The sequence below is a fragment of the Sciurus carolinensis genome, chromosome 12 (assembly GCF_902686445.1).
Source record: "Sciurus carolinensis chromosome 12, mSciCar1.2, whole genome shotgun sequence".
Taxonomy (NCBI): domain Eukaryota; kingdom Metazoa; phylum Chordata; class Mammalia; order Rodentia; family Sciuridae; genus Sciurus; species Sciurus carolinensis.
Window position 1 is genome coordinate 84,603,232 of NC_062224.1, and position 26,107 is coordinate 84,629,338.

At 41.2% G+C, this 26,107-nt stretch overlaps 2 protein-coding genes and 1 non-coding gene across 6 annotated transcripts in view; all 3 read right to left on the reverse strand.

The window, feature by feature from the left end:
* The window catches only part of Ppfia4 (PTPRF interacting protein alpha 4), a 48,306-nt gene extending 43,802 nt beyond the window's left edge, over window positions 1–4,504 (reverse strand). For all 4 annotated transcript variants that reach the window (XM_047520321.1, XM_047520320.1, XM_047520319.1 and 1 more), the window contains exon 1: window positions 4,348–4,504. The gene's annotated coding sequence lies outside the window, so the exon portion shown is untranslated. The remainder of the gene's footprint in view (window positions 1–4,347) is intronic.
* Window positions 4,505–5,720: 1,216 nt separating this feature from the next.
* On the reverse strand, window positions 5,721–18,763 carry Tmem183a (transmembrane protein 183A). The gene is made up of 8 exons (XM_047521471.1): window positions 18,561–18,763; window positions 18,283–18,372; window positions 17,292–17,459; window positions 15,169–15,328; window positions 14,031–14,211; window positions 11,549–11,629; window positions 9,188–9,343; window positions 5,721–7,723 (listed from the first exon to the last, which is right to left on the reverse strand). Exons 1-8 carry the CDS (start codon window positions 18,667–18,669, stop codon window positions 7,538–7,540), a joined length of 1,131 nt encoding a protein of 376 aa, XP_047377427.1. The 5' UTR covers window positions 18,670–18,763; the 3' UTR covers window positions 5,721–7,537.
* On the reverse strand, window positions 15,912–15,985 carry Trnam-cau (transfer RNA methionine (anticodon CAU)). Its single transcript has one exon. It is a non-coding gene; the product is annotated as a tRNA-Met (tRNA).
* Window positions 18,764–26,107: the final 7,344 nt, after the last annotated feature.

Sequence of the window (26,107 nt, forward strand, 5' to 3'; positions counted from 1 at the left end):
TACAGGACATCTGATTAAGGTTTCATTTGTATAAAAAGGTTCCAAGTCTAAAAAAGAGGTTAGAAAATTCCTGGTTTAAGTACTGTCTACAGAAATACTCAATATACCTACCTACTGCTTCCCTCCCTAAAATAGGAGTCTCCAGATCGTGTGTTCCCAGGGGGCCACAAGAGCTTGTGTATGCATGCAGGTGTGATCAGGAACGCGTGCTACTGGGCACGAAGAGTGTAAGTGTGTGAGTGGTCTAGAACCTCTAGGAGAATGTGTGAGGGATGGGGAGGAAGGACAGGAGTAAGAGAATGAAAACGCCACTTGTTCCAGGTGCTCTGCCTCAAAGGACCAAAAATTTCAGGTACTCTGCAACTGGCCCAGTGTGAGCTGAGGTCATGGACCTGGGCCTTTTATTTAATTTTTATGTGGTGCTGAGGATGTAACCCAGTGCCTCACACATGCTAGGCAAGTGCTCTACCGCTGAGCCACAATACAGCCCCCTCCAGCTCACCCGTTTAATTACCACCTCCTATCAGGACACACTGCTCCATGTCCATGAGAGATGGCTGGGGTCATCCTCTGCATCTCCCAGAATGCCCACTCTCCTGGACCAGTACAGGCCAAGCCCTGGGCCTGGCCCCACTACCCAGTACTTCACTACTCCATTCTCAGCAGATAAGAAGAGCCATTTTCTGAAGCAGTTGCCAAGGACCCCTCCATCCAGTAGCTATCCACACCCAACCCCACTTGGAACTGCAGATTCCCTCACCCTGTGTGGGAGTGGTGGACACAACATCCCTGACAGCTCAGTCTTGATTATTCCTCAAGACTAAGGACCTCACTACTCAATAAGGAAGCCTCATGGTTCCAAGGAAGTTCTTTTTAAATTGCATGGAAACCTATCTCCCCTTTGAAATGACAGTGATCTATCTGAAGAGAGTAACGATGAAGGCACTCAGATATGTGTTTAATTTATGAGAATTCAACTGCTGGTTGGGCAAAATAAGCAACAAAGACCATTAAATGCAAACCAGTTATTTCATCTGACATTGAACTACAAAATCGTATCAGGCATATGTACTCTTTTTAAAATTATCATCCAATAATATATATAACATATTATGTAATTAACAAAGAATGCATATAATATATACAAAGTCTATACATTCATACTATTATTCAGGGTCATAAACCTAAACCCACAGACCATATTTTATGAGAGATTCATGGATCTTATCTACTGACTATGGAATCCAATTCTCCCAGTGAGATATAATAGCACTGTATTGGGTCTCTAGAGGCTTCTCTGCTCCAGGTTAAATATTTCTAGTTGCAAGGAGGCACTGCATCATGGAGCTCAGGGGACCTGAAGGCAGACCTCTTCAATTCAATCTAACAATCTCTCAGTGAGTGATTTCCATGAATCCAACACTGTTATAGATGCAGACGACAAGGAAAATACATCTCTATCCTCAGGAAGTTCACAGGCTACTTGGGAGAACGTAGATATACACATACTCATCTGAGAGCAATGAAGAGTAGCATAGACAAAGACAGTCTCTGGTCCAGACTGGGGGTCAGTGCTAAGCATGACTTGGAATATGACCAATTGAATCAGCTGGCAGCAGTTTCTCACTGGCTCTGAGAAGGAAGTGGCCCCAGCCAAGGTCTCAGCCTCCAGCGGAAAGGTAAGCAGCTGCCCTGTATACTACAGCTAACTTCTTCCGGAGGAACTGAAGACACCTGAGGGAGGCCCTGAGGCAGTAGTACCTAAGCCTTTCTGCAGGTAGGACAAATAGCTGGGCAGCAGTTAGTCTGTGTGGCAAGGCAGTTGCCAGGCAAGGGCAGGCAGTGAACAGGGAGTCCTGAGGGTCTTGCTGGCCCTCAAACTCACACCATCCTCCCTTAGAGCTCCTTGCCCCACTGCTGTCTCGCCCCACCAGACCTACCCCCAATGCATGCTCAGTTCCTCCAGGACCCTCCCAGTACAGCAGATATCAAGGCTCACCTAGAAGCAGCCCCTTTCCAACAGTATTCAGAGAAGCCATGGTCCTGGGCATATGGTCCTCAGCGTAGGATCACAGTTCCTCTGAGTACTCTTCACTCTGCTGGCCACCCAAAGTGCCACGTTCCTGTGAGCCAGCACCGTATGCCCTCCAGAGCTAATTATAGGTCAGTGAGCTAGCAGGCCAGAGGGGGACAGATGGTGACTTCATGTGGCTGCAATAGACACTTGTCTCTCCCTCTGACCCCACTCCCTCCCCTCCATTTCTCTCAATTCCCCACCTGGGACCCAGACTCTGAAGCAACTTCCAATCCCTCAGTCTTCCCTGCTCCTCACTAACTCTTCTTCTCCAGTACGCGCGCGCGTGCGCGCACACACACACACACACACACACACACAATACACATACACACAGACCACACATACTCACACAACTCCAGACACCCAGTCACCACACCTTGTTCACAAAGCAGTTCTTCTACCAACTGAACGAAATAGAGCCAAAGGCTCAGAACAGAGTATCCCTGGCATAAGAAGGTACTAGCAGGCTTCTGGGTATCAGAAATCCTCCTTGACACCAAGCTCCCTGGCCCTCCTGAGTCTTCACACCTATCTAATTGCCACCACAGTCCAACTCCTCATCCTCTCCCCAGTTCTGGTCCTGCTACCCTCAAAGGCTCAGAAGAGACCCATAACAATCCCTGATAATTCTTCCAACTCTGAGGTTCCATCAGTTAACTCAGGGGACTCAGAAGCCTGATGCCTTCCCTGCCCCTTCTCATCCTTCCTTTAAAACCCAGCTGCCAAACCTCTCACACTCTGACATCATGACATGCTCAGCAGCACACACTCAAATACCATTGATGAGCTTTCCCCTCCATGTCCCCTCCCCCATGCTTTTCCATCTTCCAGAGATGGTGTCTCCCACTTTGCAGAGAGGCTCCCGGTAACCACTGGGCTATCCATCATTTCATTACTTTGAGATACTATTTACCTCGGGCAGCCCCCTTAGATCTCAGGACAAAATCTAAGAAAATAACCAAGGGAAATCATTCAAGCTTTCCTTTTTCTAAGGCAACTTCCCTGGGACTGACCAACTCATAGTGGTAGGGACAGCATGGGGTTGGAATCCTGTTAGGCCCTGTCTTTTGCTAATTCAAAAGCAATGTAGTTAAATTGTGTGTGTAAGGGGATGTTAACAGACTACCTAATATTTGTGCTTACATTGGGTACCTTTCAGTTGCTCCATGGCATTACATTGCCTTCAGAAGGCCAAGTATTTAATATGGTGCCTGGCCCAATAAATGTTTGCTGGATGTTGAACAAAGTACCAACAACTCTGGAAAGGACTGCAGGAAGTCCCTGCAACCTGGCTCCTGGAAGGGCCCTTTATGATCACACCAGGAGGGGATCTCCATGCTAAGCCAAGGGTCCTTCCTAACCACTTGCTCTCCTCACAGAATTGAACAGCAGCCTCAACTCCCCTACCTCTTAATGAATACTACCAACATATCCCTCCTCAAAGGTGACATCAGCACCTAGTGGCACTTTGTCCTAGATCTCTCCTCCTTCTCAAGAAAACCACCCACACCCATTCCAAGTCCTCCAACCCGACCTCTCTTCCTACCCACCATCAAAAACCTCGAGATCTGTACTGGAAAACATCCCTACTGCGTGGACAAAAGTCAGCTCCCCACTCGCACCCTCCCAGTTCAGGAATCTCTATTCCAGTTGTCTTTTCCTGTTGCGCCCACCCTCATCCCCGCCCCCACCAGGCCTCCGGTTGGCCTCTCCTTCCACCCCACCGCCCTGGCACTGCGGAGATGGGGGCATCTCTGGCACGGCTTGAGACTGACAGCTCCAGGAATGGAGAGGTGGCAATAATAATGAGGGGTGAAATGAAGCACGCGGGAGGGATTAAGACCCCCAGAAACACGAAGACCTCTGTCCCTCAGAAGACTGCCCCAAGCACTGGCCAAGGAGCACTATTTCTCTGATTCTCCTGGAGGGGAAATGAGGGTGCAGTCAGTCCACCCAGTTCCCACCCGGGGACTAGCCAACTCAGCCCCCCTCCCGCGAAGTCGATGGAGCCGAGGACGAACTCCACGCCCTCCCTGCAAATTGGGCATCGCCCCCCATTCTCATCCCCAAGGGCACAGGGCACCGCAAATACTGGTGAGGGGCGGCGGAGGGAACAGTATCTACGCCGCCGCAGACACATCCAGAGTAAAACGGTAGTTTCCCAAGGTGCGCTAGACAGAGGACCCCCCCCCCCACTCCCCAAACTAGAGGGGAGCTGGAGCTGGGAATAAGAGGCATCCTTCCCCCCAGCTTAGGCTCTGGGCGCTCACCTCTGTCTGCAATCGCCGAAGGCCCAGCAGCGGGCAGCTCGGCTCGGCTTGGCTCGGCTCGGAGGCAGCAGGGAGCCGCCCCCGGCCGGGGCAACGAGACACGTCCTAGAGAACCGAGCGCGCAGAGGTAGATGCAGCCTCCGCCACCCTAGCGCCCTGCCTCGAGACTCCGCCCCCTCCCCCGCGATACCCCTGGCCCACCCCTAGGGGCGGGGCCTGACCACCTCCCCCCACTGTGCCACGCCTCCCGCCTCCAGGCGCTCCCCGGCCCTGGCACGTGACTAGGGCGCCGCTTTGATGCTACGCGCCATCTTGGTTCGGCCTGGAAAGTGGAAGCGAGGTGGCAGAGTGCCAGGGTTTTACCTGGCAGGAGTAAGGTCTCAGGGCCTTGAGTGCAGCGAGTATCCCACCCCTGCCTCTGAACTCACCCGTCCTTGGCCTAACAAACTGTAACCTAAATTGGCAGTGGCTTGTCAGCTTTCACACCTGCTCTCTCCCATCCATTTTTTAACTTAAAACTTGAAATCCAGATACATTTCATAGTATACACTTAAATGAATTGTATCACTTGCCTTCAGACATCTGACTGTTCTAACACTGTTACTATAAAATGAAGTGTTTGTCTGTTGTATATACATAGTATGAAAACTGACTCAAAGGCCAAAATTCCTGACTGAAAATCTATAGCTAAACCCCTCCATTTTCCTGAATTGCTCCCTTACCCTGTCCACAACTCTCTCCTGCCCCATGGCTATTAATGCATCTTTTCCATCTGGTTTGTTAAGTTTCTTCGCTGTGCCTACTCAATCCTTTACCCATAAGCACTGCTAATCTTCATATACATGGAATGTGTACACATGCGTTTATATATAGATACATACACATCCTATATCAGCAGCAAAGGCTGTAGTTGAGATCAGTGACACAATCTTTCACTTATTATTTTTCCCCAATATATTCATCATTTGTTCTTACATTACTGGAAGAAGGCAAGAACTCTGAGTAATTCCAATTTATTGGAGAGGGGCTAAGGCTATATTTGTATTACTGTGACCCTCTGAGCAAAATTGGGGGTGGGGGAGAGAAAGAAATTATTAAGCGGTTTCTAACCTAGAGTCCAGAAAGTTCCAACTCTTCTCCAGATGGAGTTTTTTCCAAGGGAAATCCCTAAGACTTCACATCCTTTCACCAACAAAATGTGAATTGTGCTAGTAAATGCAACTTAGCCAATGCAAAAGAAGGCTGAAGCCATGACAACCAACTATAACACATTTTACCAAGAGTTTGTCAATTATGAGAGAAGAGCAAAGGCATTATGCAAGATGTATCTATCATTTAACCATGGAGTTTGACACAAAAACTCAGAAGTTGAATCAGAACACAATTATTAAGCTGAATTTATTTCACCCCCTTTTTAAAGGTAACTCCTAAGTGGGGGACACACAATCCACCAGGACAGCTTCCTCCCACTCCATGGCATCTTTTGTTTAGGGAACTAGAGACTGTGCTTCTTTCCTTCTGCCACAAGAGGTAACTTTTGATTGTAGAGATCTGTGAGGTGCTTATTCTTAGATTTTTTTTTTTTTTTTCCTGCTTGTTTTAATTACTTAACTGCCCAAATTCTGTTTTTCACTGACCCAGGCTCACTTTCTATGAACAGCTTAAGTACCACCATCAATGTGGGGTAAGGCTAGCTGTTAGCAACAGTATTAGGCAGATGCTTCCTAAGAACGTTCTTTAAATAGCAGGGAGTAGGAAAGACAGTAAGGAAAAAAAAAACACACTAATTTAGATATTTGACTCACAATAATATCTCCCCCACAGATTTTCATGTTTAAAAATACTGTCTTAATGCCCACCTCTTGAAAATAGGTTACTGGTTAATAGGGGGTGTGGGGGAGCAGCAAGGCTATCTTCTTAGCAAAACAAAAATCACATACGATCCTCTTCTCAGAATACACCAGCCATAGCAAGTCCTCTGATCAACAGGAAGACATCAGCATCTCTGCCTGGACAAAAGGCCTGACAGCAGAAGCAGTGCAACAGAAGGCAGAGCAAAATAAAGTCACTAAGTGCTTCTGGTTTAAGAGGCTGATTTCAACATGCATTTTTTAAAAATGACCTTTAGCATAAAAAATGCTTTTCTAACAAATTAATGAAAATGCCACTATCCTTCCTGAAATAACTTTCTTGGTTAGTTTATAGTTTACTAAAAAACACATATTTAAAGACTCGTTCATCAATCTTATATACTTTTTAGGCTGATCAAATTTTTTCTCACCCTCATACCTTTAAGACTATTATACTGCCTATTCTCACCACTATCTACCACAAGAAAAAAATGAAACTTTTTAAATTGTGGCATAGCAAAAAAGACCTGGGTCTGAATCTTAGCTCTGCAAATTTATTGGCAGTTATGGTGTTGGATAACTCACCAATTCAGTTACTCAATCATAAATTGGAAATAGTTTCTTTCACCTACCTTGCAAGATTATGAGGATTAGAATACTATGTAAAGTTCCTAGTATACCACCAAGGGTACAAAGTCATTATCACTATCAGCCTCATGCAAAAAAGGAAAAGGGGGGGAAAAAAGAACCCTAAAGCCCAAAACTGGCAAAACAGTATTTATGCAATAAATATCCAAAAATTATTTTTTAAAAGAAAGATTCACAAGTTGATCTCATAAGATTCTGAAAACCCTGTCACCTGTTTTATTTCTGGAGAAAGGTAAAGGGAGATGAGAAAATATTCACTTGAATTTGAGGGGCAGCTACATTGAAAGCAGTAGTTACAACAATTTTAGGCCTCTGCATTCTGTTCCTCTGATCCACAAGGGAAAACTTTCTTGCTTGAAGATTTAGAGTTTAATTTTCCCCTAGAGCAAGATCATCCATTTTCAATAGGATGAAAGAATATAGAACAATAAACTCAATAGCACCAAATGGGATTTAACACAGAAAACAGGGCCAGGTTTCTCCTTTCAAATGCAAATTTTACATTAAAATATGTTTATAAACCATAGTTGTTTTCCTCTTGATTCAACCCTTCTCCCTCCATTAGGAGCCCCAGGAACCAAAAGAGCATATGCATTACTAATCAGATATACAATAGAACCATCCCCTCCAAACCAGAATCTGATTACTAATGGACTAGACTCAGGGTTGCCCCAAAGGATGGTAAGCAATAACTATGCTCTCAGGGAGAACGGATACTGCGGATGCCACCAGTCAAAGAGTCGAACGCTGTGCACTGGATCCAGGATGACTTGCACACCCTGTTCACTGCGCAGGTTCCGACCACCATGGACAGGAGAATCTTGGAACACCAGTCTCACTCGATGATGCCGCATGTCTGTGCTCACATTAATGGTAAACTAGAAGAGAAAAACAAATTTAATACCCAACTCAAAAAACCAAAAAAACCTTGGTTTCCTCTGGCTCGCCCTGAGACAGTCCAGACATAATTTATACTGACTAAGTAACAACATTAATATCAAGTTATAACACCAACACCTTTGTAAAGACATTTTAAAAAAGGATAATTTTTATTTTTTTATTTTTTATAATTGTGGTATCAGGGATTGAACCCAGGGGCATTTAACCACTGAGCCTCATCCCCAGCCTTTTTTATATTTTATTTTGAGACAGGGTCTTGCAACTTGCAATCCTCCTGCCTCATCAGCCTCCTGAAGCTGCTGAGATTACAGGTGTGTAAAGTCTTCTCAGCTGAATATATTTAAACTAGGCTAAAGAAAGTCTCCTAGATGGATGAATAAATTAGGACACACACACATAGTCTAAATTAAAATCAAGTAAGAGATGACTTGAAGGGATTTTGATGAGTTACCATTGAACAAGTTAAGGAAGATGCATGAAACATAAACCTCATTCCCTTTTTTGTAAAGTAAAATTACAAAATGGCCAAATATTCATATGTAGTTCTATATAGAGTTAGTATGAAGGATATGGAATATGAGTACATAACTAGTTCATGAATATGGCTCGACCTAGAGGAAGAAACTACCTACAACAAATGTAGCATACATGACATAATCTCAATTACTCAAAATTATCTGAGAGGATATATACATGAACATATTAACAGACACCTTAGAAAAACAGTTCCCAGGTTAACTGCAGTTATAAGACAGCGCAAGTCTAAGTCACTCAGAGGGGAACTCTGCGTATCTATGAACATAAGCCCCAAACACAGAAAAGACAAACAGGGCTGGGGAGATAGCTCAGTCAGTAGAGTGCTTGCCTTGCAAGCACAAGGCCCTGGGTTCGATCCCCAACACCAAAAAAAAGAAAGAAAAGAAAAGAAAATACAAACAGCACAAACTTTCCAGTTGCCAATCAAATTAAAATATTTTAAAATATGGAAAAAATAAGCCACAGGCACATTCATTGTTTACTAATCTGATTCTCAGTCAAATGCTGAACAGCCAGAACACTGCTCTACAAAGGTAGAGCCGATCACCCTATATTTAAAGTTCTGCTGGATACCACATGCATGCCTCACAGTCCTGACATACAGTGCTCATGCACACGCTTCCTCATTATTCCTCTCAGGATAATGTCTTTCAGTCATTAATGATCATTGCACACACATAATGATACAAAACATCCCCTCACCTACAGAGAACAGGTAACATATTCTCAGATATACTAATCCCCAACTCTGTCTGTTGTTAATATACAAATCTAATTTCAGATTTTTAGAAATTATTCCTCAGGTATTTTTTTCTCAATGGTTAAATTCACAAATCTCTCTTAAACTCTAAATATAATGAAAGTCTATAGAAGAGCTGTGGATGAAATCCTGAGTCTCCACTTACCAGGGTGAATATCATTCCCATGACAATTGGAATAAAGATGAAATTAAGGGTGGTGACCTGCAGCAAGCAGCAGTCTTGGTCTGGGTTGGTATGAACATCTTCATATTGAATGGGAGGCTGCAATCGTTCCGTACACTTGCTCTTTAATCTAGGGGACTGAAGAGAACTAAAATTAATCTAATGACCTAGAGGAAATATTTATTTCTCTAAAAGTCCATCAACAAAAATTCAACAGCCAGTACTTTTGCTATCTCCTCTTTATATGTTTATTATTTTCTATGTGAAGATCAAAGAAAATCTGCCCTTTGCAAGAAGAGAAAATATATTTGGATGAGCAAATGTAGCTATAGGTTTACGCTTCACTTGGATGGTACTCCTGCCACCAAATAGAAACTTAAAGTCTCTGTCAGAGACTCTCCAATGTCTGAAAGATTGCAAACTCCTTATGACTTGTCAGACTTTAAAGAATATCTGCTGCACAAAAGGGATGGAAGAAGAAGGGGCCTCCTAGTATCAGGTGTCATTAAACCAAAGATTTCCAAGTCTCAGAACTCAAGAGATTCTTAGTCTTCACTTTCCTGCAGTAACTGTGGTCTCTGCTTCTAGTTACATCTCTCCACTACCAAGACTACCCCTCAGTCTCCTCCTAGAAAACTCCTATGGTTCACTTTCTAGCAATGTCTAACAGATTTCACAGATTTTGAGCATCATATCTTCCTAAATGTAAACAATGAGAGCTAAATTTCTTCCCCTGAAACATGTTTTTAAAAAAATAGGAAAATACAATTTACTTTTAGAACTATCTATAACCCACCTCCCATCATTCAGGGATAACTAACTGTATCTGTAATCTGTCCTACCAGTGAGCTACTATCTAGAGGAAAGATTTTTAAAATGCAAATGCTGAGGATAAGAAGTGAAGAATGGCAAAATAGATCCACATTATAGCTAAGACCTTATAGTGTAAGCAAAAGGCAGAGACAAAATGAACAAGTATTCATTTTTTTTAATATTTTTTAAGATGTTGATAGATCTTTATTTTACTCATTTATTTACATATGGTGCTGAGAATCAAACCCAGTCCCTCACACATGCTAGGCAAGCGCTCTACCACTGAGCCACAACCCCAGCCCAAGTATTCACTTTTTATAAAAAGCCTTCTGGCAAACTCTCTTCTTAGGGTTTCCCAAAAAGTGTCTTGAACATAAAGCCATATTAATTTTTGCTGTAACAAATATATTTGTTTTGAACAAAAGAAAAAAGAAAACTTAGACAAATAAGTTCAATGCATGATTACAGTAAATTTTTCTCTTTTTCACTTTTTAAGTCTTCAAATATATAGAAAGGTATAGTACACTAAACTGTATACACTCCACCACTGAATATTTTGCTATATTTACTTTCCCAACTTCCTCTCATCGTAGACACCTACATACTTAAAAAGCACACACACTTTGGGAAGAATGAGGTATAAAGCCTTTGGGAAGTAACATTGACACTCCACCCTTAACAATTCAACATGAATAAAGATACTTAACACATAATCACAATACCATCACCACAAATAAGAAAATTAATAGTTTCATATCATCTAATAGCCACAAAGTTCAAATTTCTTCAACTGCCTCCAAATGTCTTTTATAGTTCTTTGTTCTCCGGTCAGGAGCCACTCAAGGTTTACTCTTTGCATTAGGTTCTCATCTTTGTCTTTCAATATAAAATAGTTCCTCCTCCTTTTTCTTTTCATGGTATTAAGTTTTGGTGTATATTATTTAGTTTTTTTGTTGTTGTTGTTATGGCACTTCTGGGGATCAAACACAGGGCCTCATGCATTCCAGGTAAGTACTCTGCCATTGAGCCACACCCCCAGTCCTATTATTTGATTTGTAATAAAAACATTTCATGCCTAGGCTTATAGCTGGAATGCCTGTGCCCCTCCAATGTTCACACTGAAATTTAAACTCCACTGCAATAGTAGTAAGAGGTGGGATTTAGGCAGTGATTAGGTTATGAGGGCTCCTCCCTTATAAATGGGATCAAGGCCCTTTCAAAAGAGGCTTCAGATTGGGTTCAACCCTTTGGCCTTCTACCCTCTGCTGTGTGAGGACCGTATCCCTTTCCTCTGAAGGATGCAACAATAAGGCACTACCTTGGAAGCAAAGAAAACAGCCTTGCCAGGCACAGGACCTGCACGCACCCTGATCCTGTACTTCCCAGCCTCCAGAACTACAAGGAAGTTAATTTCGATCTTCAAAAATTACCTACTCTGTGGCACTTTGTTATGATAACAGAAATGGACTAAGATATCGAGTGAAATTCATCAGAAGGTATTACCTGAATGACAAAGCAAAAGCCACATACCTGTTTTTTGAACTTGAAGTTGAATTCCCACATTGGTTCCTGTCTGTTCCCAACAATCTTTCTGCACCAGAAAAGTAAGCACTGTAGGAAAATAACAATAAAACAAACTAAGGGGAGAAAACATAAAAATACACTATAAGGTAACAAACAAACAAACAAATCAGGATAAACCTCTCTGTTTGACAACTCTAAAGCCAACCATAGTCCTAACGCTGATATTTTACTTAGACACAGGTAGACCCCCAACCTGTCACTGATGCAACATGAAGACAACCCCAGGGCTGTTCAATAAGGAGAAGAGGGACCAATATGTCAACCTCAGAGGCTATTTGAGATCAACCCCTATTGTTCTCTTCTTTTAAGACAGAAACATAGTCTCTAGAAACTGGGGCATTTTCTAATTCAGCAGGCCACTGCTCTACATTAAAATATAAGGGCAGCAAGTAGCCACCAGGCAAGATGATAACAAGGCCATAAGGCAGGCAAGAAGGGCCGGCCCTATAACAGGAGCAAGCCGCTCAGGATCTTCTGGGAGCAGAGAGCCAGTACAGAAACCACAGAGCTGGCTAAACTCAGTCTAAAGTGAACCCCTGATGAAAGTCAGGCTACAGCTAGGGTTAAGCACAAGAAGTGAGGTACCTCCCAGGGGATAAGGGGTGGGTCGTCCGCCGTGCCAGCTGTCCTGCCCTTCAGACATGCCCTGTACGTCCTGCTGTTCCATCAAAAATAATGGGCTTGGCTTTAAGGGGAAAACACTTCTGCTGCCATCACAACGGCTCCAGTGTCCCACACAAGCTATGCTACTGAAAGAGAGAGAGGGGGGATCAAATACGAAAAGCTGGAGTCCAAGAACATGGGACAACTTCCTTTAGGCATGCTGGCAACTCCCTGAATGCCATGCGATTGTGGGCACGCTAATGGCAAGGCCATGCATGGGACACCTGCCACTTCAGGTCCCACACCCTCTTCAGAAGATCTCTAATATGGCACAAAAGAAGCAGCCAGATGGCATGGGCTTACTAACTAGATTAAGATCCTGGTTTTCATTCTGCTTTGGCTTTTCATAGTCTACTTTTTAAAAATTAATATACAGTGCTAAGAATATGAAGACATGGGTATTTCAGAAGCTAAGCAGTAGCACTTGCATTGTGCACTGGAGCCGCTAAGATGCGTCAAGCATGAGGAGTTTGCCCAATGCTGCTCTTCTCCCAGCAACTGATTCACACCTGGCATGGCTAACACTGGGATGATGCCCCGCCCGGCATAGTTAGTCTAATACTATCAAATGGTTCTGGGGGAAGGGGCACTGTAAATGTGAGCTGATACACTGTCCACTCATGTTACAGGCAGAAGCAGCTGCTGGGTGAAATTCTACTCACACATGCCCTAAATCCATCAACTAGCATGATATTAAATTGAGCTCAGCCAGTGGCCCTGTCTACCTCAGTTTGCAAGCCTAGAGGAGAAACACTGATTATCTTGCAACCAATAGTACCCTTTTAATTCAAATGTATCAGGTAGAATATTATCACCTTAGAGCTAAGCTAGAGAAGAATCATTATGTAATGTCCATGACAATAAAGTACAAGAGAACTGAAGTGTTTTAGAACATCACTTTGGATAAGAACAGGAATAATAAAAATTAGCTAAAACCTCAAAAGATGAAATTTAGGCAATGATATTAGTTGAATAAGAAAAGGGTTAAGACATCAACTTGCCTGAATAACCATTTCTACTATATTAGTCTAGCTTGGCAAAGGTGATTTCACTAGACTCAGGGAAGCGAAAAGGAGAGACTACACCAAAGACTATTAGACCTATTTACTAATCAGAAGAATGCCACAAACTTGAATACATGTATGAATATAAAATACTGGGAGAATCCTGAGATAAAAATAGCCTACAGCACATATAATCTTAGAGCCCTAAAGCTTATGCACTGGAGGAACTGATGGTCTCTGAAACAATCTATCACAGAGCCCGACAACAGCCTAGCACTGGACACAGCAAATGCTAGAGAAGTCTACACCAGAATCCTTTAAGAAGGTCAAGAATAATAAAGGGAATCCCAGATGTCAAGATTACATTAGAAAGAGAGTATATGAGTTACTCAGGTTACATCTTTGTATCATGTTTTAAGCACCTTTTAAAAACTATAGCACATATCTATCTTTTGAGTTGTGTTCTTCCTAGCCCAAACCATAAAAACCTAAAGTGGTCCAATGTACAATGCATGAAAATAAATTAAAATGGAATAAGGGATACACTAAAAGCACAAGAAAGCTATAGGTAAAGATAACATAAGCCAGCCCAGCACAGCAGGAATGTCAAATGAAATCTCTGAGCTCTACAAGTTTACATTAGTCCTCTAGAAGCCTGGGACCTACAGCCCTCCCCATCAGAGAAGCTGAAAACAAGCCACAGTAACAGGCCCACCATACAAGAGTCCATTAGTCAAACCCCAACACTAATTCTCACTTACTTTGGAATTCTTTAATGTGCTGGGAGTGCTTTCTGGAATGGCTGGATTCTTGGAGATTCGAGCAGCAAATGGTTCATACATATGGTACAGAGAACGGATCACACATGCCCGAAGACAGCGCAGCTTCTCCATTGACTCTGGTCGCAGGCGCAAAGGCAGAGAAGCATCCAGCGTGTAGTGCCTGAAACACGACACATTACTCCTACCAATATGTGACCTGTCTCTCTTCCTCTATGTCAGTCTCCTAGGACTCCTGGTCTCTATGTGACTGCCACTGCTTTACTCCATTGGCCAGTAGTTAGCTACTCCCAGTGTTCACATACATACAAATCACCAACTCAACTCAGTGACTTCTGCTTCTTCAGCTAATAATCCTGTAATTTTCCACCTATTTTCAAAATCTCTGAACTGACAACGGTATAATATACTTCAGCAGTAGTACACACAATTCACAAAGACCAGAAGACTAAGAGAGAAGGATCCTAAGTTCCAGGCCACCTCAGCCACTCAGGGAGACTCTGGACAGGACATAGGTCAGTGGTAAAGCACCCCTAGGTTTCCCTATCAGATATCTCAACAAGTTTTCTACTCCCTGCTACCCTACCTCCACATCCATTCCAACCACAACCTTACAATTTACAATCTCTACTATACTTTCACACTCTACATCAAAAGCTAGCCCTCTGACTAATCATACAATTTATTCACTCCTCACCACTACTATTCTATACAGGGCAGCATAAATACAAAAACTACAGGATAATTTCAAGTGACTAGAAATATCTAAGAAACAATCCAGTGGAAAGATAAACAGGTAGCCATTTGTAGCTTTTAAACATTCTAGCTAACATACATCTCAGGAGAAAAGTCAAAGACATTTTTTTCTGAGACCTGAAGCAAGACCTGCTAAATAAAAATACTACAGGGAAGAAGGTAACCATAAGGAAGACAATTACCTGAATGAATTAACAATATTAAATTTAAATTAGAGAGGGGTCAAGAAGTCCAAAGTTAGGGTCATGCCCAGATATGGAGGAGAGAAAGTGAAAAGAGATCACCATCCAGGGAGTAGCGCCAAACCACAAACAGCAATGAAATCAGCTACAGACAAAATGGAGTGAGCTCTCTGTGGTCGCACCTTCGGTACAACCTGGTCCAAAAGGCAGCAGTGCAAGTGACAGTCCAGGCATTCTTACAAATCAAGGAAAAATTCACAATGTCCTCAGGACGGATGTAGGAGGCCAGCAATAGCCAAATATCCATGGGATACTCCTCTCCTCCAGCCCTGTCCAGGTCCTCTGAAACAGAAAAAAATAAAATAAAATAACCTTTGATTGCATATATATCTAAAGATACTCAATCATTTCAATTCTCTCAAGTCCTGCACAGTTAAGAAAAAGGTTTAAATAGGTCCAAAGAAGCCCCTCAAGGTTATAATTTCCTAATTCTAGCTGCTGAAAACTTTTGCCTGAGTGAATAAGCTTCATTCTTCAGGCCATTTAAAACAAATACTTACATACTATTAGGAAGTTTGTCAAGTGTCTTCACATACATTATATCATTCAACTTTAATAATTTTTCAAAAGAAATAAGGAAAATATTATTGTGCCTATTTTATTTATTTATTTTTTATGTGGTACTTGGGATTGAACCCATAAGCACTCTCCCACTGAGCTATATCCCAGACCTTTTTATTTTGAGACAGGTTCTCACTAAGTTGCCAAAGCTGGTGTCAAATCTCTTGCCTCAACCTCTCTAGTCAATAGGATTATAGGCATGAGCTATCGTGCCTGTATTGTGTCCCTTTTAGTAAAAATAAAACAAAGTCTGGCCACCTAGGCACTACAGTTTTGCACTATTTTATTATTATTTTTGTGTGTGTGTGTGGTGCTGGGGATTGAACCCAGGGCCTTGTGCATATGAGGCAAGCACTCTACCAACTGAGCTACATCCCCAGCCCCACAGTTTTGCACTATAAACCCTGACTTTGATATTCCTCACAGACCCCATCTACCAAATGTTTTCTTCACTTCAGTCATGTAAAAAAACAAATTGATTTTAAATGGCATGAGGAAACTTCAAGTGCAGACTAAATAAAAAACCCGATGAGCTGCAGTATGTACTCGTTACTCAATAACTTCCTGTAAACATGTTTCTTTTTTTCTGTTTTTTTTTTTTTTTATGTCACTGCCAGTTTGGTCTAAAATCCTGACCAGAGGCAGTCAGTCACTCCCTGACAATGTATCCCTACCTCCTCCTGCTCCTTCAGACCTCATTAGTGTTAATTCTCTTGACCCTGAGTCCACTAAACATCTTAGGTTCAGGTAACAAACACATTCCACAAAGATATCTGTACGTGGGCTAACACTAAGGGTTAGCCCTTAATTCAGCCCTAATTATAAAATTAAAAGCAGTCTTTCTTCTTTCCTGGGTAAAATGCCCCTACACCACCTTCCCAAGGTTGCCCCTGCTTCTCTAGCTGCTTCCTGCTATAACAGCAAAGTAATACAAGTTCATTAATGTACTGATTATTTCAACAAACACAAATATCTATTATGTGATTTTCAAGTAGAGGTGAAAGTTCAGGTAGATCTGAGACCAAAAATACATAAATCATTTCTTATTTGTCAGCTTTCCCCTAAGCCAAGCTCATCATCAGAACCACTTTGGCCTTAAGATTAGCTATTCTAGGCTCTACCCCAAGAGAGTCTGATTCATTAAATCTAGAGTACCAATGTGAGAATCTGACCAATGATTTGGGACATTATATAGCATCAGTTTATTAGTTTCATTTAAAGGTCTTATCACCTTTAAGATGTAACCGTCATATACTTTTCTATTTTCCACAGTACCTATTAGACATAAAGCAGACATTAAAACTGCACAACACTTAGAAGTCCATGATAGTATCTACCTTTATCTGAAGCAAAACTGATTATGTATAATCCACATATTTGGGAAACATTTTTGTCACATTTCAGCTTCCTGACACATTCAGAAATCTAGAAATGCAGGTTTTTAATGTTCTCAATAATGGCTATGACTCTTATCAGTCTCCTTCCTTCTCAAATTTAGACAATAGTTAAAAGTCCAGGTCTATTAACAGGTATTGTCCCACTATTAACATTTTAGTTAAGAGCTAGGTTTTCTCCAAACTCTAGTTCCCCAGAGGATCACCACTTTGATCTCCTCTTGTGCTGAGAAAATAACAGGTTCATTTATCACCACAGACAGGACTGCCAAAAGAAAGCAAACCTATACCTTTGTGCCTTTTGCTTTTCTTTTTTCTGGAGACAGTTCTCTCATGGATGTTTTCCTCCTGGGCATCCATCTCATCACTGCTGTCGATGATGTCACAGGACTCACCAGTCCCAGAAAGAGCTTCCTCTGCAGGAAGCTGGGAGGCTTCCAAGCCACAAAGAGATTTTACTAGAAGAAAAAAAGGGATAAATGAGATGGCACCCAGTCCCATCCAGAAACACAGCTTGACCAAGACATCAGCATCATGGGGTGGGGGTCGGGGGTAGTATGAGAGAAAGCTGAGAACCGATCACCAAGTTAAAACAAAATGTTATCACTTTAACAATAAAAAATAGGAAAGCAATAGGCAAACTGAGTCCAACATTGCAGAATTCACCTCTTAAAAAGTGTCAACTTCAGCCCTAGAAAAAAAAAAAAAAGAATGCACAATTCCTCCACTATGCACCCTGTGGGATAAAAGCAAAAGGTGAATTATGTTTTCATTTACACAAACTCTGAAAAATAGTGTTAGAGACAAACTGGATTCAATTTAACCCTTGTCCTAGGCTGTACAGTATGTCTCATAAAACACAAGTCTCAGAGACCCAGGAATGAAAAGCTTGAAAGGGAGAAACATGAGAAAAGGAAAAGAACACACCAAGGTTATTAAAGAAGCAAACTGCAAAGTAAAATATATGTGAATTACAGGAAAGAGATTAATGCCTAAAAATAAAGCAGTGGAAACTAATGAACACAAAGTTGTTGCTCTTGTTTTTAATGCAAAGACAGATATACAATATTTCAGCTACAAAAACTGCCATTCTTGGCTAATCCTCACGCCACCCGATGCCACCCTGCCCGGAACATAAAAGCAAACACGGAGGAAAGCAAACACGTTTATGGAAAGATGCCCAAAGAATTGCGGGAAAAACACTGAAACAGAATCCCAGGGAAATAACGAGTTCTGTCTTCGGACCTGGGTCTAAAATAAATAGACTAACCGAAAGCCTACCTTCCTGCTGAACAGCGTTGGCGACGGCTTTCTTGATCCGTCCAGACTTCACGACTGCCGGATCCGAGTTGGCATAATCCGCCACGGTCACTGAAACAGAGTACCAACCCTCAAGGCAGAGGCCTTCCCTTCAGTCTTTCCCACTAAGACCTGCTCACTGCAGGTCCCCGGCCCCAGTCCCCTCCCTCTTCCGGCAGGCGAGCGCTTGCCTCCTTACGGTCCAGTCCCCTCCCTGCCGACAGCCCAAGATCTTTCAGCACCCCCGCCTCCTCGCCCACCTCGACCCGAACAGGCATCGTGGGCCCGGAACTTGAGTCGCTTTCCTCTCTTGGGCATGGCGACCGTGTCGGGACGAGGCCGACCTAGCGGGCCGGGACCCCGGGCCATGTCTCGGGCGGGAGAGCCGGCGCCCGGAGCCTCGGGCCAGCTCCCGCTGGCTCCGCGGCCATCCCGCACCCGAGGCCGCTGCTCTCGCGATGACTTAGGCCAGGGCTCCAAATCTCGTAGGCGGACACCGCCTCTCTACGGAAACCAATCACCGCCTGGTCCTAGGAAACGTCATCATCTGGCGCCCTCAGACCTTGCGGGGTCTGCATTCCAGTAGTGTGGAGTACTGTGGTGATGAGTGGTGTCGGTTTTAGCACTATTTCCTATGAAATGTTTGGTGTGTCAGACCCTAAACTCTCACCACGAGTTTACATCCTGGTGTCCAGGATTCTTCCTGCAAAAGCCTCTACCCACGTTCTAGGTCCACTTCAACTCCCAAATGCACATACGTTGTCGTCTTCCCGCTTTCGCTTGCACTCGTGCAACGTAGACTTGAGCAACAGCTATTCCGACCTAAATCTGTAAGAGCCTTAACTACAATTTTATTTACGAAGACCATACATTTCTGAATTCTCGACATAGGAAGAAGGGTTCTTAAAAACTTCTCAATCTATCGCCATCCCCAAGTAAAATTTCAGAAGGATCATTGAGGAATGAATATCAACTCCTTTGTAATGAGAGTAATCCTGACTTGTGATGTCTTTTGTCCTTCTAACTTCCTTGCAGCTCACAAGGGGTGACAACCCCTGGCTTGAGAAACAGTACTAAGGGTTCAGACATCTTATCTGCCGAATCCACCAGACAGTGCCACCCTGATATACTTAGAAGGAGACTCTATAATCTTATTAGCTAGTACTGTACACAAAAATTCATTAGGAGCAACCAGGGGCATTTTACTAGCATTATGTAACAGACTACCAGCAAGGGTCATGCTAATAGGCTTGAATCAATTAGGAATTATACTTGAAGCTGAGCATAATTTATTATAGTTGTGAAATATTCAAATTTAATTTAAATTCATAAAATGAAACAAGTGTATAATACTTTAAAAGAAAACTGTCTCAAATAATTTTCCTCGCATAAATAATTCGTGTTTGTAGTTAAGTTCAAAATGCAGGTGATAAGCACTGAGTCTTCTCATTTCATTTTATAAGTAAAAAATTCATGCGGCCTTCATGCATGTGGATTTCTGCTCATGTGGCACTCTGCCAAAAACTCACATTCAGACTTTGGAGGGAACCAAAGATGCAAGAGACATAGACCCTATTAATATGCTGTCACTATTAAAAAAAAAAACTATAAAAAAAGAATGTGCTCTCATTTTTCAACAATATAGTTACCACTTTTAATGTATTAGAATGAAAGAAGTGCTAGTTCTGGAAGCTATTTCATCTTTGAAAATTTGAAGACTGAAAAGATCTTAAGCAAGGCCTCTCAGACTCTTAAATCCTGTGGCCACTTTAGTACAAAAGATCCATAGATCTTTTATTCCCCCTTTCATTAAAAAGCAACAGTTTTGAATTAATGATACTGTTAATTTCCAGACTCAAAGATATAAGTTCTTTCTAGAAAGACAAGTTGTAAAAGTTACTAAAGTTGCTATTATATTTAAATGGAAGTTGTTTAACTTTGCTATTAGGAAGAGGGTGGAAAATGTTATTCTAAACTTTCTCCTCAACAAAGTGAGGAGTTTAAGGATAATTTTTGAATACATGTAATAGTAGGATGCTATCTTTACATATTATATCCACCCTAATTTTTTGCTATTAAATGGTCCTTTATTTTGTACTAATAGTAAATGATAGTAGAGAATGTTTGAGTTTTGAGATCCTTTCTTGTCAAAATTTAAAGTTGCAAAATCTATATTTTTGCCAGAAGTCTATATTGGTTGAATTTTAGTAGCTTGTGAAATCCTAAAGCCTGGGGATCATTGCTTTGGAAACATTGGAAAATTGTTCCCTCACGTTTTTTAAAATATATTTTTGTTGTAAGTGAACATTATACCTTTATTTTATTTTTTTATGTGGTGCTGAGGATCGAACCCAGGATCTCACGCATGCTTGGCAAGCGCGCTACCACTGAGCCACGACCCCAGCCTCCCCCACATTTTTTAAGAAATAGGTGACAGTGAAATTTCCTATTGAAGGCAGTCTAGCACAACATGAAGCAATATCTTAAAGGAGTAGTTAGCAAAGATTATGAAGTCAGACTTGCTTGGGTTCAAAACCTGTCTCTACCACTTATTATCTAGGTGACCTTAGAAACGTTAACCTGTCTAAGCCCAGTTTCCTTGCCTATAAATTGGAGATAATAACTCCTTCTTCATGGAATTAGTGAAGTAATTAAATTAATTAACCCATAAAAGCATATAAAATAGCAGATAGTAAACACTAAATAAACATCAGCTATTATTATTGGGTGGTGGTGATGGTGATAAAAGTGTAGTTAAAGACACTTTGGGTGACTAATTACTTTTTGCTGCTGCTGCATGAAGAGATTACATGGGGTAGTCAGAAGCAAAACAGCCCATTCCAATTGATTAAAGTGCTAGAAGACAAGCAGATATTTGAGTACTTTTACAGTTTGGATCAGGGATGCCCCCCAAAGTCTCATGTGTTCAGAGGTGGGGCTTTTGGGAAATGATCAGATCATGAGGGCTCTGATCTCATCAGTAGATCAGTTCATTGATGATTGAAAGGACTACTGGGAGATGCGATCTAGTTGGGGGAAGTAAGTCACTGGGGCCATGTCCTGGAAGGGTTTATTTTCTCTGCAGACCCTTCCTTCTCACCTTCTTTTTGGCTGCCATGAGCTGAGCCAGCTTTCTTCTGCCATGCCCTTCCACCTTGATGTTCTGCCTCATCTCAGGCCCAGAGCAAGGGAGCCAGCCAACCATGGTCTGAAACTCTGAGTCAAATTAAGCTTTTCCTCTATTAAGTTGTTTATGTCAGGTATTTTGGTCACAGCAACATAAAGTTAACACAAGTACTTAGCTTGTAAATGGTGGGGTCAAAATTCAAACTGAAGACTATCTTCAAAGTCCATATATAAAACAACTATAATGTATCACCTCTAAAATGAAGAAAATCATACTAAGCCTTTACCTTTCTATTGACACTAATAACCTAAAAGTATACTAAGAGCCCAAGCAGATGTACAGTCAAACAGTCGTTAACATGGGGAAAATAGGTACGAAACAAACTGAAAGGGTACTTAAATAATGAATTATTATTCATTATTTAAGGTCTGAGAAGAATTTGATTCAAAATAACAATTCAGGGTAGGCACAGTGGCACACGCCTGTAATCCCAGCAGCTTGGGAGGCCGAGGCAGGAGGATCATGAGTTCAAAGCCACTGAGGTGCTAAGCAACTCAGTGAGAACTGTCTCTAAATAAAATACAAAATAGGAGTGGAGATGGGGCTCAGTGGTCAAATGCCCCTAAGTTCAATACCTGGTACCTAAAAATAATAATAATAATAACAATTTAGTGCCACTAGAAAAAGTACACTAAATCTGGGGAAAGTGTTGTGACTAACTTCCTATGCCTTATTTAAAATATAATATATGGTAAGAATAGTTTAGTTAAGATTGCAGTTGAGTGTGTTTCATTTAAACATAACAATAACAAAAAGAGTAGCATCCTGATAGGAGACTCAGGCTCCGGTGGCAGATCTCTAGGTTTGAATCACTGCTCTTCCTGTTAACAGCTATTTGACCTTGAGCAAATTACTTAAGCTAACCAAAATTCAGTTTCCCTACCTATAAAATGGGCATGATAATGGTACCCAATTCATTAAGTTGTGAGGATTAAACAAGATAACATATGGAAAGTTTTGGATTCAGTATCTGGTATATAATAAGTACTCAACAAATGTTAGCCACACATACATCTAGAAGTATATTCATTTGAGTCAGTAATTCTCAACCTTGACTGCACAACAGACTTCCTGGTGAAATTTTATGAACAACCAGTGACCTGGTCCCAAAGTTTCTGAGTACCTACATTTTTAGAAGCCACTCCCCAAGTAACTTTAATATTTAGCCCACATACTAGAAACCACAGGTTTAGATCAAGGGCCAGCAATCCAGAGGCTGCAGACCAAATCCAACTCCTAACCTGATTTAGTAAACAAGGTTTTATTAGATGACATATAGGTCTATTCATTTATGCTTTAACTGTGGTTACTTTCCTCTTTTTTAAACAATGGATAACCAATTAATTAAAATTGATTCATTATCTACAGTTGTGACTTCAGCCTTGGCACCTGGCCTGATGCTGATGGGAGTAATCTGCTCACCTGTCTCAGAAGTACCATGTGAGTCAGTGAATCACTTGCAGAGTCTCACCCAGATTCTCATGTGAATGCATATGGGATTCTACTGAGTCTTAGAACCTCTATCACTCTTCTTGAAAGTGATTCTCAGAATCTTGGTAGGGGGCTGAAGCTTGTCCTTTTACTTTGGGATTCTTTTCCTTTGAGTCTCTGATTAAGTCAACGCACATCTTTGCCAGAGGTTTTCCACTGTGGCTTGTTAGGGTAATTCTAATTCAGTGAATTGCCACCTCTGCTTCCACTGATTTCTTTCCTGTGTTTTTAAAAGTCACACCTGGGAATCAGAAGCAGAAGCCTGTGGACCAGAGTTCTGCTACAGCTTCAAACAAGTCTTCCTCAAAGAACTATCTGTGGTTACTTTATTTCTACAAGGGCAATTGAATAATTGGCTGTGGTTACTTTGATTCTACAAGGGCAATTGAATAGTTGTGACAAAGACCATATGACACTCAAAGTGCCATCTGGCTCTTTACATCAAGTTGCCGACTCCTAGTTAAGAATAAATTTCCTGGACAGTCTACACCACATGGTGGCAGTGTAGCATCAAGAATGGGGGAACTAATAAAGACTGCAAAACTGAAACATATCAGGAATTACAGAATTTAATGTTTTTCCTGCTTAGATCTCCTTTCTCTGATTTCCAGATATACACAACTCTATTATGTCTTTGAAATATCCATATACCAAACACTGCTCCTTCTCTACCTACTGTCTGTGACTAGTAAGAACAGCTTTAACTCATGGTCTTTATTTCTTTACCACCTATTCATTTCTTATGTCTCCAAATTCTGGCTTCAAAACTTATTTGTTCATTGCAACTTACTTTCCAGGATAACTAATGACCTCCTAATTGATTCATATTACAATATGAATCAAACTTGAAAATTCCCAGAATTCTCAGCTATATAAAATGCAAACAGTGTTACAGATAGCAAAATATCTCCACTTTCTGTTTGTTTGGTTTTTTACACCCCACAGAGATCCCATGTTACCAGAAGAAAGAAATGAATCAGATATTCTCAGATCGAGGATGCAGCATAAATTCCCAAATGGCTCCTAAAGTTGACTGGGTCAGTAAGCATAGAGTTATGCAGCTGAAGAGGATTGTATCCACTCCTTGACTTGCTCTGGTCTGCCCTTCAGACATAACATTTAATCAAACCTCTTCAACTAGTATAAATTTTGGTCCCACTTCATGGTAAACTCTGGCAATGCCCCTGGTAAATTATACTATGATTCCAGAACCTCTCAAGATTAAAACAGTTTACAAAAGCAGAATCAATAAACAATGCCTACTTGGACTGATGCCCCTCCCAAACACAGAAGATTAAGAAAATATAGCTTTTGGGAAAAGAACAAAGAGCATTTTACTGTGATGTGGCCAGGGAGTTAGGAAGGAAACTAAGAAAGTGGAGCCTCAATGAAATGGTTTCAAGAAGGGTGGGATCTCCTAGAAATAAAAAGGAAGAGAACGGCTGGTAACTTATTCATGAGTCTATGGACGTTTGGGTTGCTTCCTCCTTTTAGCTATTGTGCATAATGCTGCCATAAACATGAGCTCACATATATGTCTTGGAAACCCTGCTTTCTTCTTTTTCTTTTCTTTTTTTCTTTTGGTACTGGGGATTGAATTCAAGGATGCTTTACCACTGAGCCACATCCCCAGTCCTTTCTTTTTTTTATTTGGAGACAAGGCATCACTAAGTGCCTCACTAAATCACTGAGACTGGCCTCAAACTTGTGATTGTCCTGGCTGCCGGTGTTTCTTTTCTTTTGTTTTGTTTGTTTTGTTTTGTTTTGTTACCAGGGATTTAAGCCAGGGGCACTCAACCACTGAACCACATCCCCAGCCCATTTTTATTCTTTATTTTGAGACAGGATCTTGCTAAGTTGCTGAGGCTGGCTTTGAACTTACAATCCTTCCTCAGCCTCTGTGGCCCCTGGAATTACAGGCGTGCACACTACACCCAGTTTCTGTTTGCTTTTGATAGTAGCCATCCGAATAGGTGTGAAGTAGTATTTCACTGTGATTTGATTTGTACTCCCTGGTAATTAGTGATGTTGATCATCTTTTCATGTGCTTTTGTTTATTTGCATACTTTCTGTGGAGTAACAGCTATTCAAGTCCTTCACCCATTATTTGATCAGGTTATTCTTTTTTTTGTCATTGAATTTTAGGAACTCTCTATATATTATGAATAATAACCCCTTATCAGGTACATGACTAGCAAATATCTTCTCTTATTTTATAGGTTTGCCCCTTTACTTTGTTCATGGTATCTTTTCTAATGCATCAAAAATCTTAATTCTCATGAAATGCGAAGTTTTAGTCTTTCTTTTGTTGACAACGCCTTTCATGTCATGCCTAAGAAATCTTGCCAAATCCAATATTTGAAGATTTTTGCCTATGTTTGCTTCAAGAGCTTTATAGTTTTATCTCTCAAAATTAAGTCTTTGGTCCATTTTGATTTAGTTTTTGTATTTAATTTAAGGTAAGAGTCCAACTTCATTCTTTTGCATATGAATATCTACTTTACCCTACAACATTTGTTGAAAAGACTATCCTTTCCCCCATTGAATGAATCTGACATAGATTTTCTATGTAAATATATGAATACACAGTGAAATTCACCATCAGGTACATCCATAAGACTGGAGTCCAAAGTAGAGTAAGATATATTTTATGCTTGTGTAATTATATCCAAATGGATTCTACTGTCATGTATAACTAAAATATAAAAAATAAAATTTTTAAATACAAAAAAAAGAAATCAAGAAAGCAATTTTATTTATAATAGCTATAAAAAATACTTAGGAGTAAATTTAATCAAGGAAGTAAATGATCTCTACAATGAAAATTATAAAACACTAATGAAAGAAATTAAAGAAGACATACCAAAAATGGAAAGAAATCCCATGTCGATGAACTAGAATTAATATTGTTAACATGTTCTTACTACCCAAAGTGATCTAAATTGTCAATGCAATTCCTATCAAAACATCCATGATTTTCTTCAGACATAGAAAAAACATTCCTAAAATTTGTGTGGAGCCCCCAAAGGCTCCAATAACCAAAACAATCCTGAGCAAAAAGAACAAAGATGGAGGCATTACAATGCTGGACTTCAAAACACCACAAAGCAAAAGTAACTCAAACAGCAT

Coding starts and splice junctions, on each gene's coding strand:
- Tmem183a (XM_047521471.1), bottom strand. CDS start 18,669: ATGGCCCGGGGTCCCGGCCCGCTAGGTCGGCCTCGTCCCGACACGGTC. Junction 17,460..18,282: donor CAACGCTGTTCAGCAGGAAG/GTAGGCTTTCGG, acceptor TTTTTCTTCTAG/TAAAATCTCTTTGTGGCTTG. Junction 14,212..15,168: donor TGGACCAGGTTGTACCGAAG/GTGCGACCACAG, acceptor GTCGTGTTTCAG/GCACTACACGCTGGATGCTT.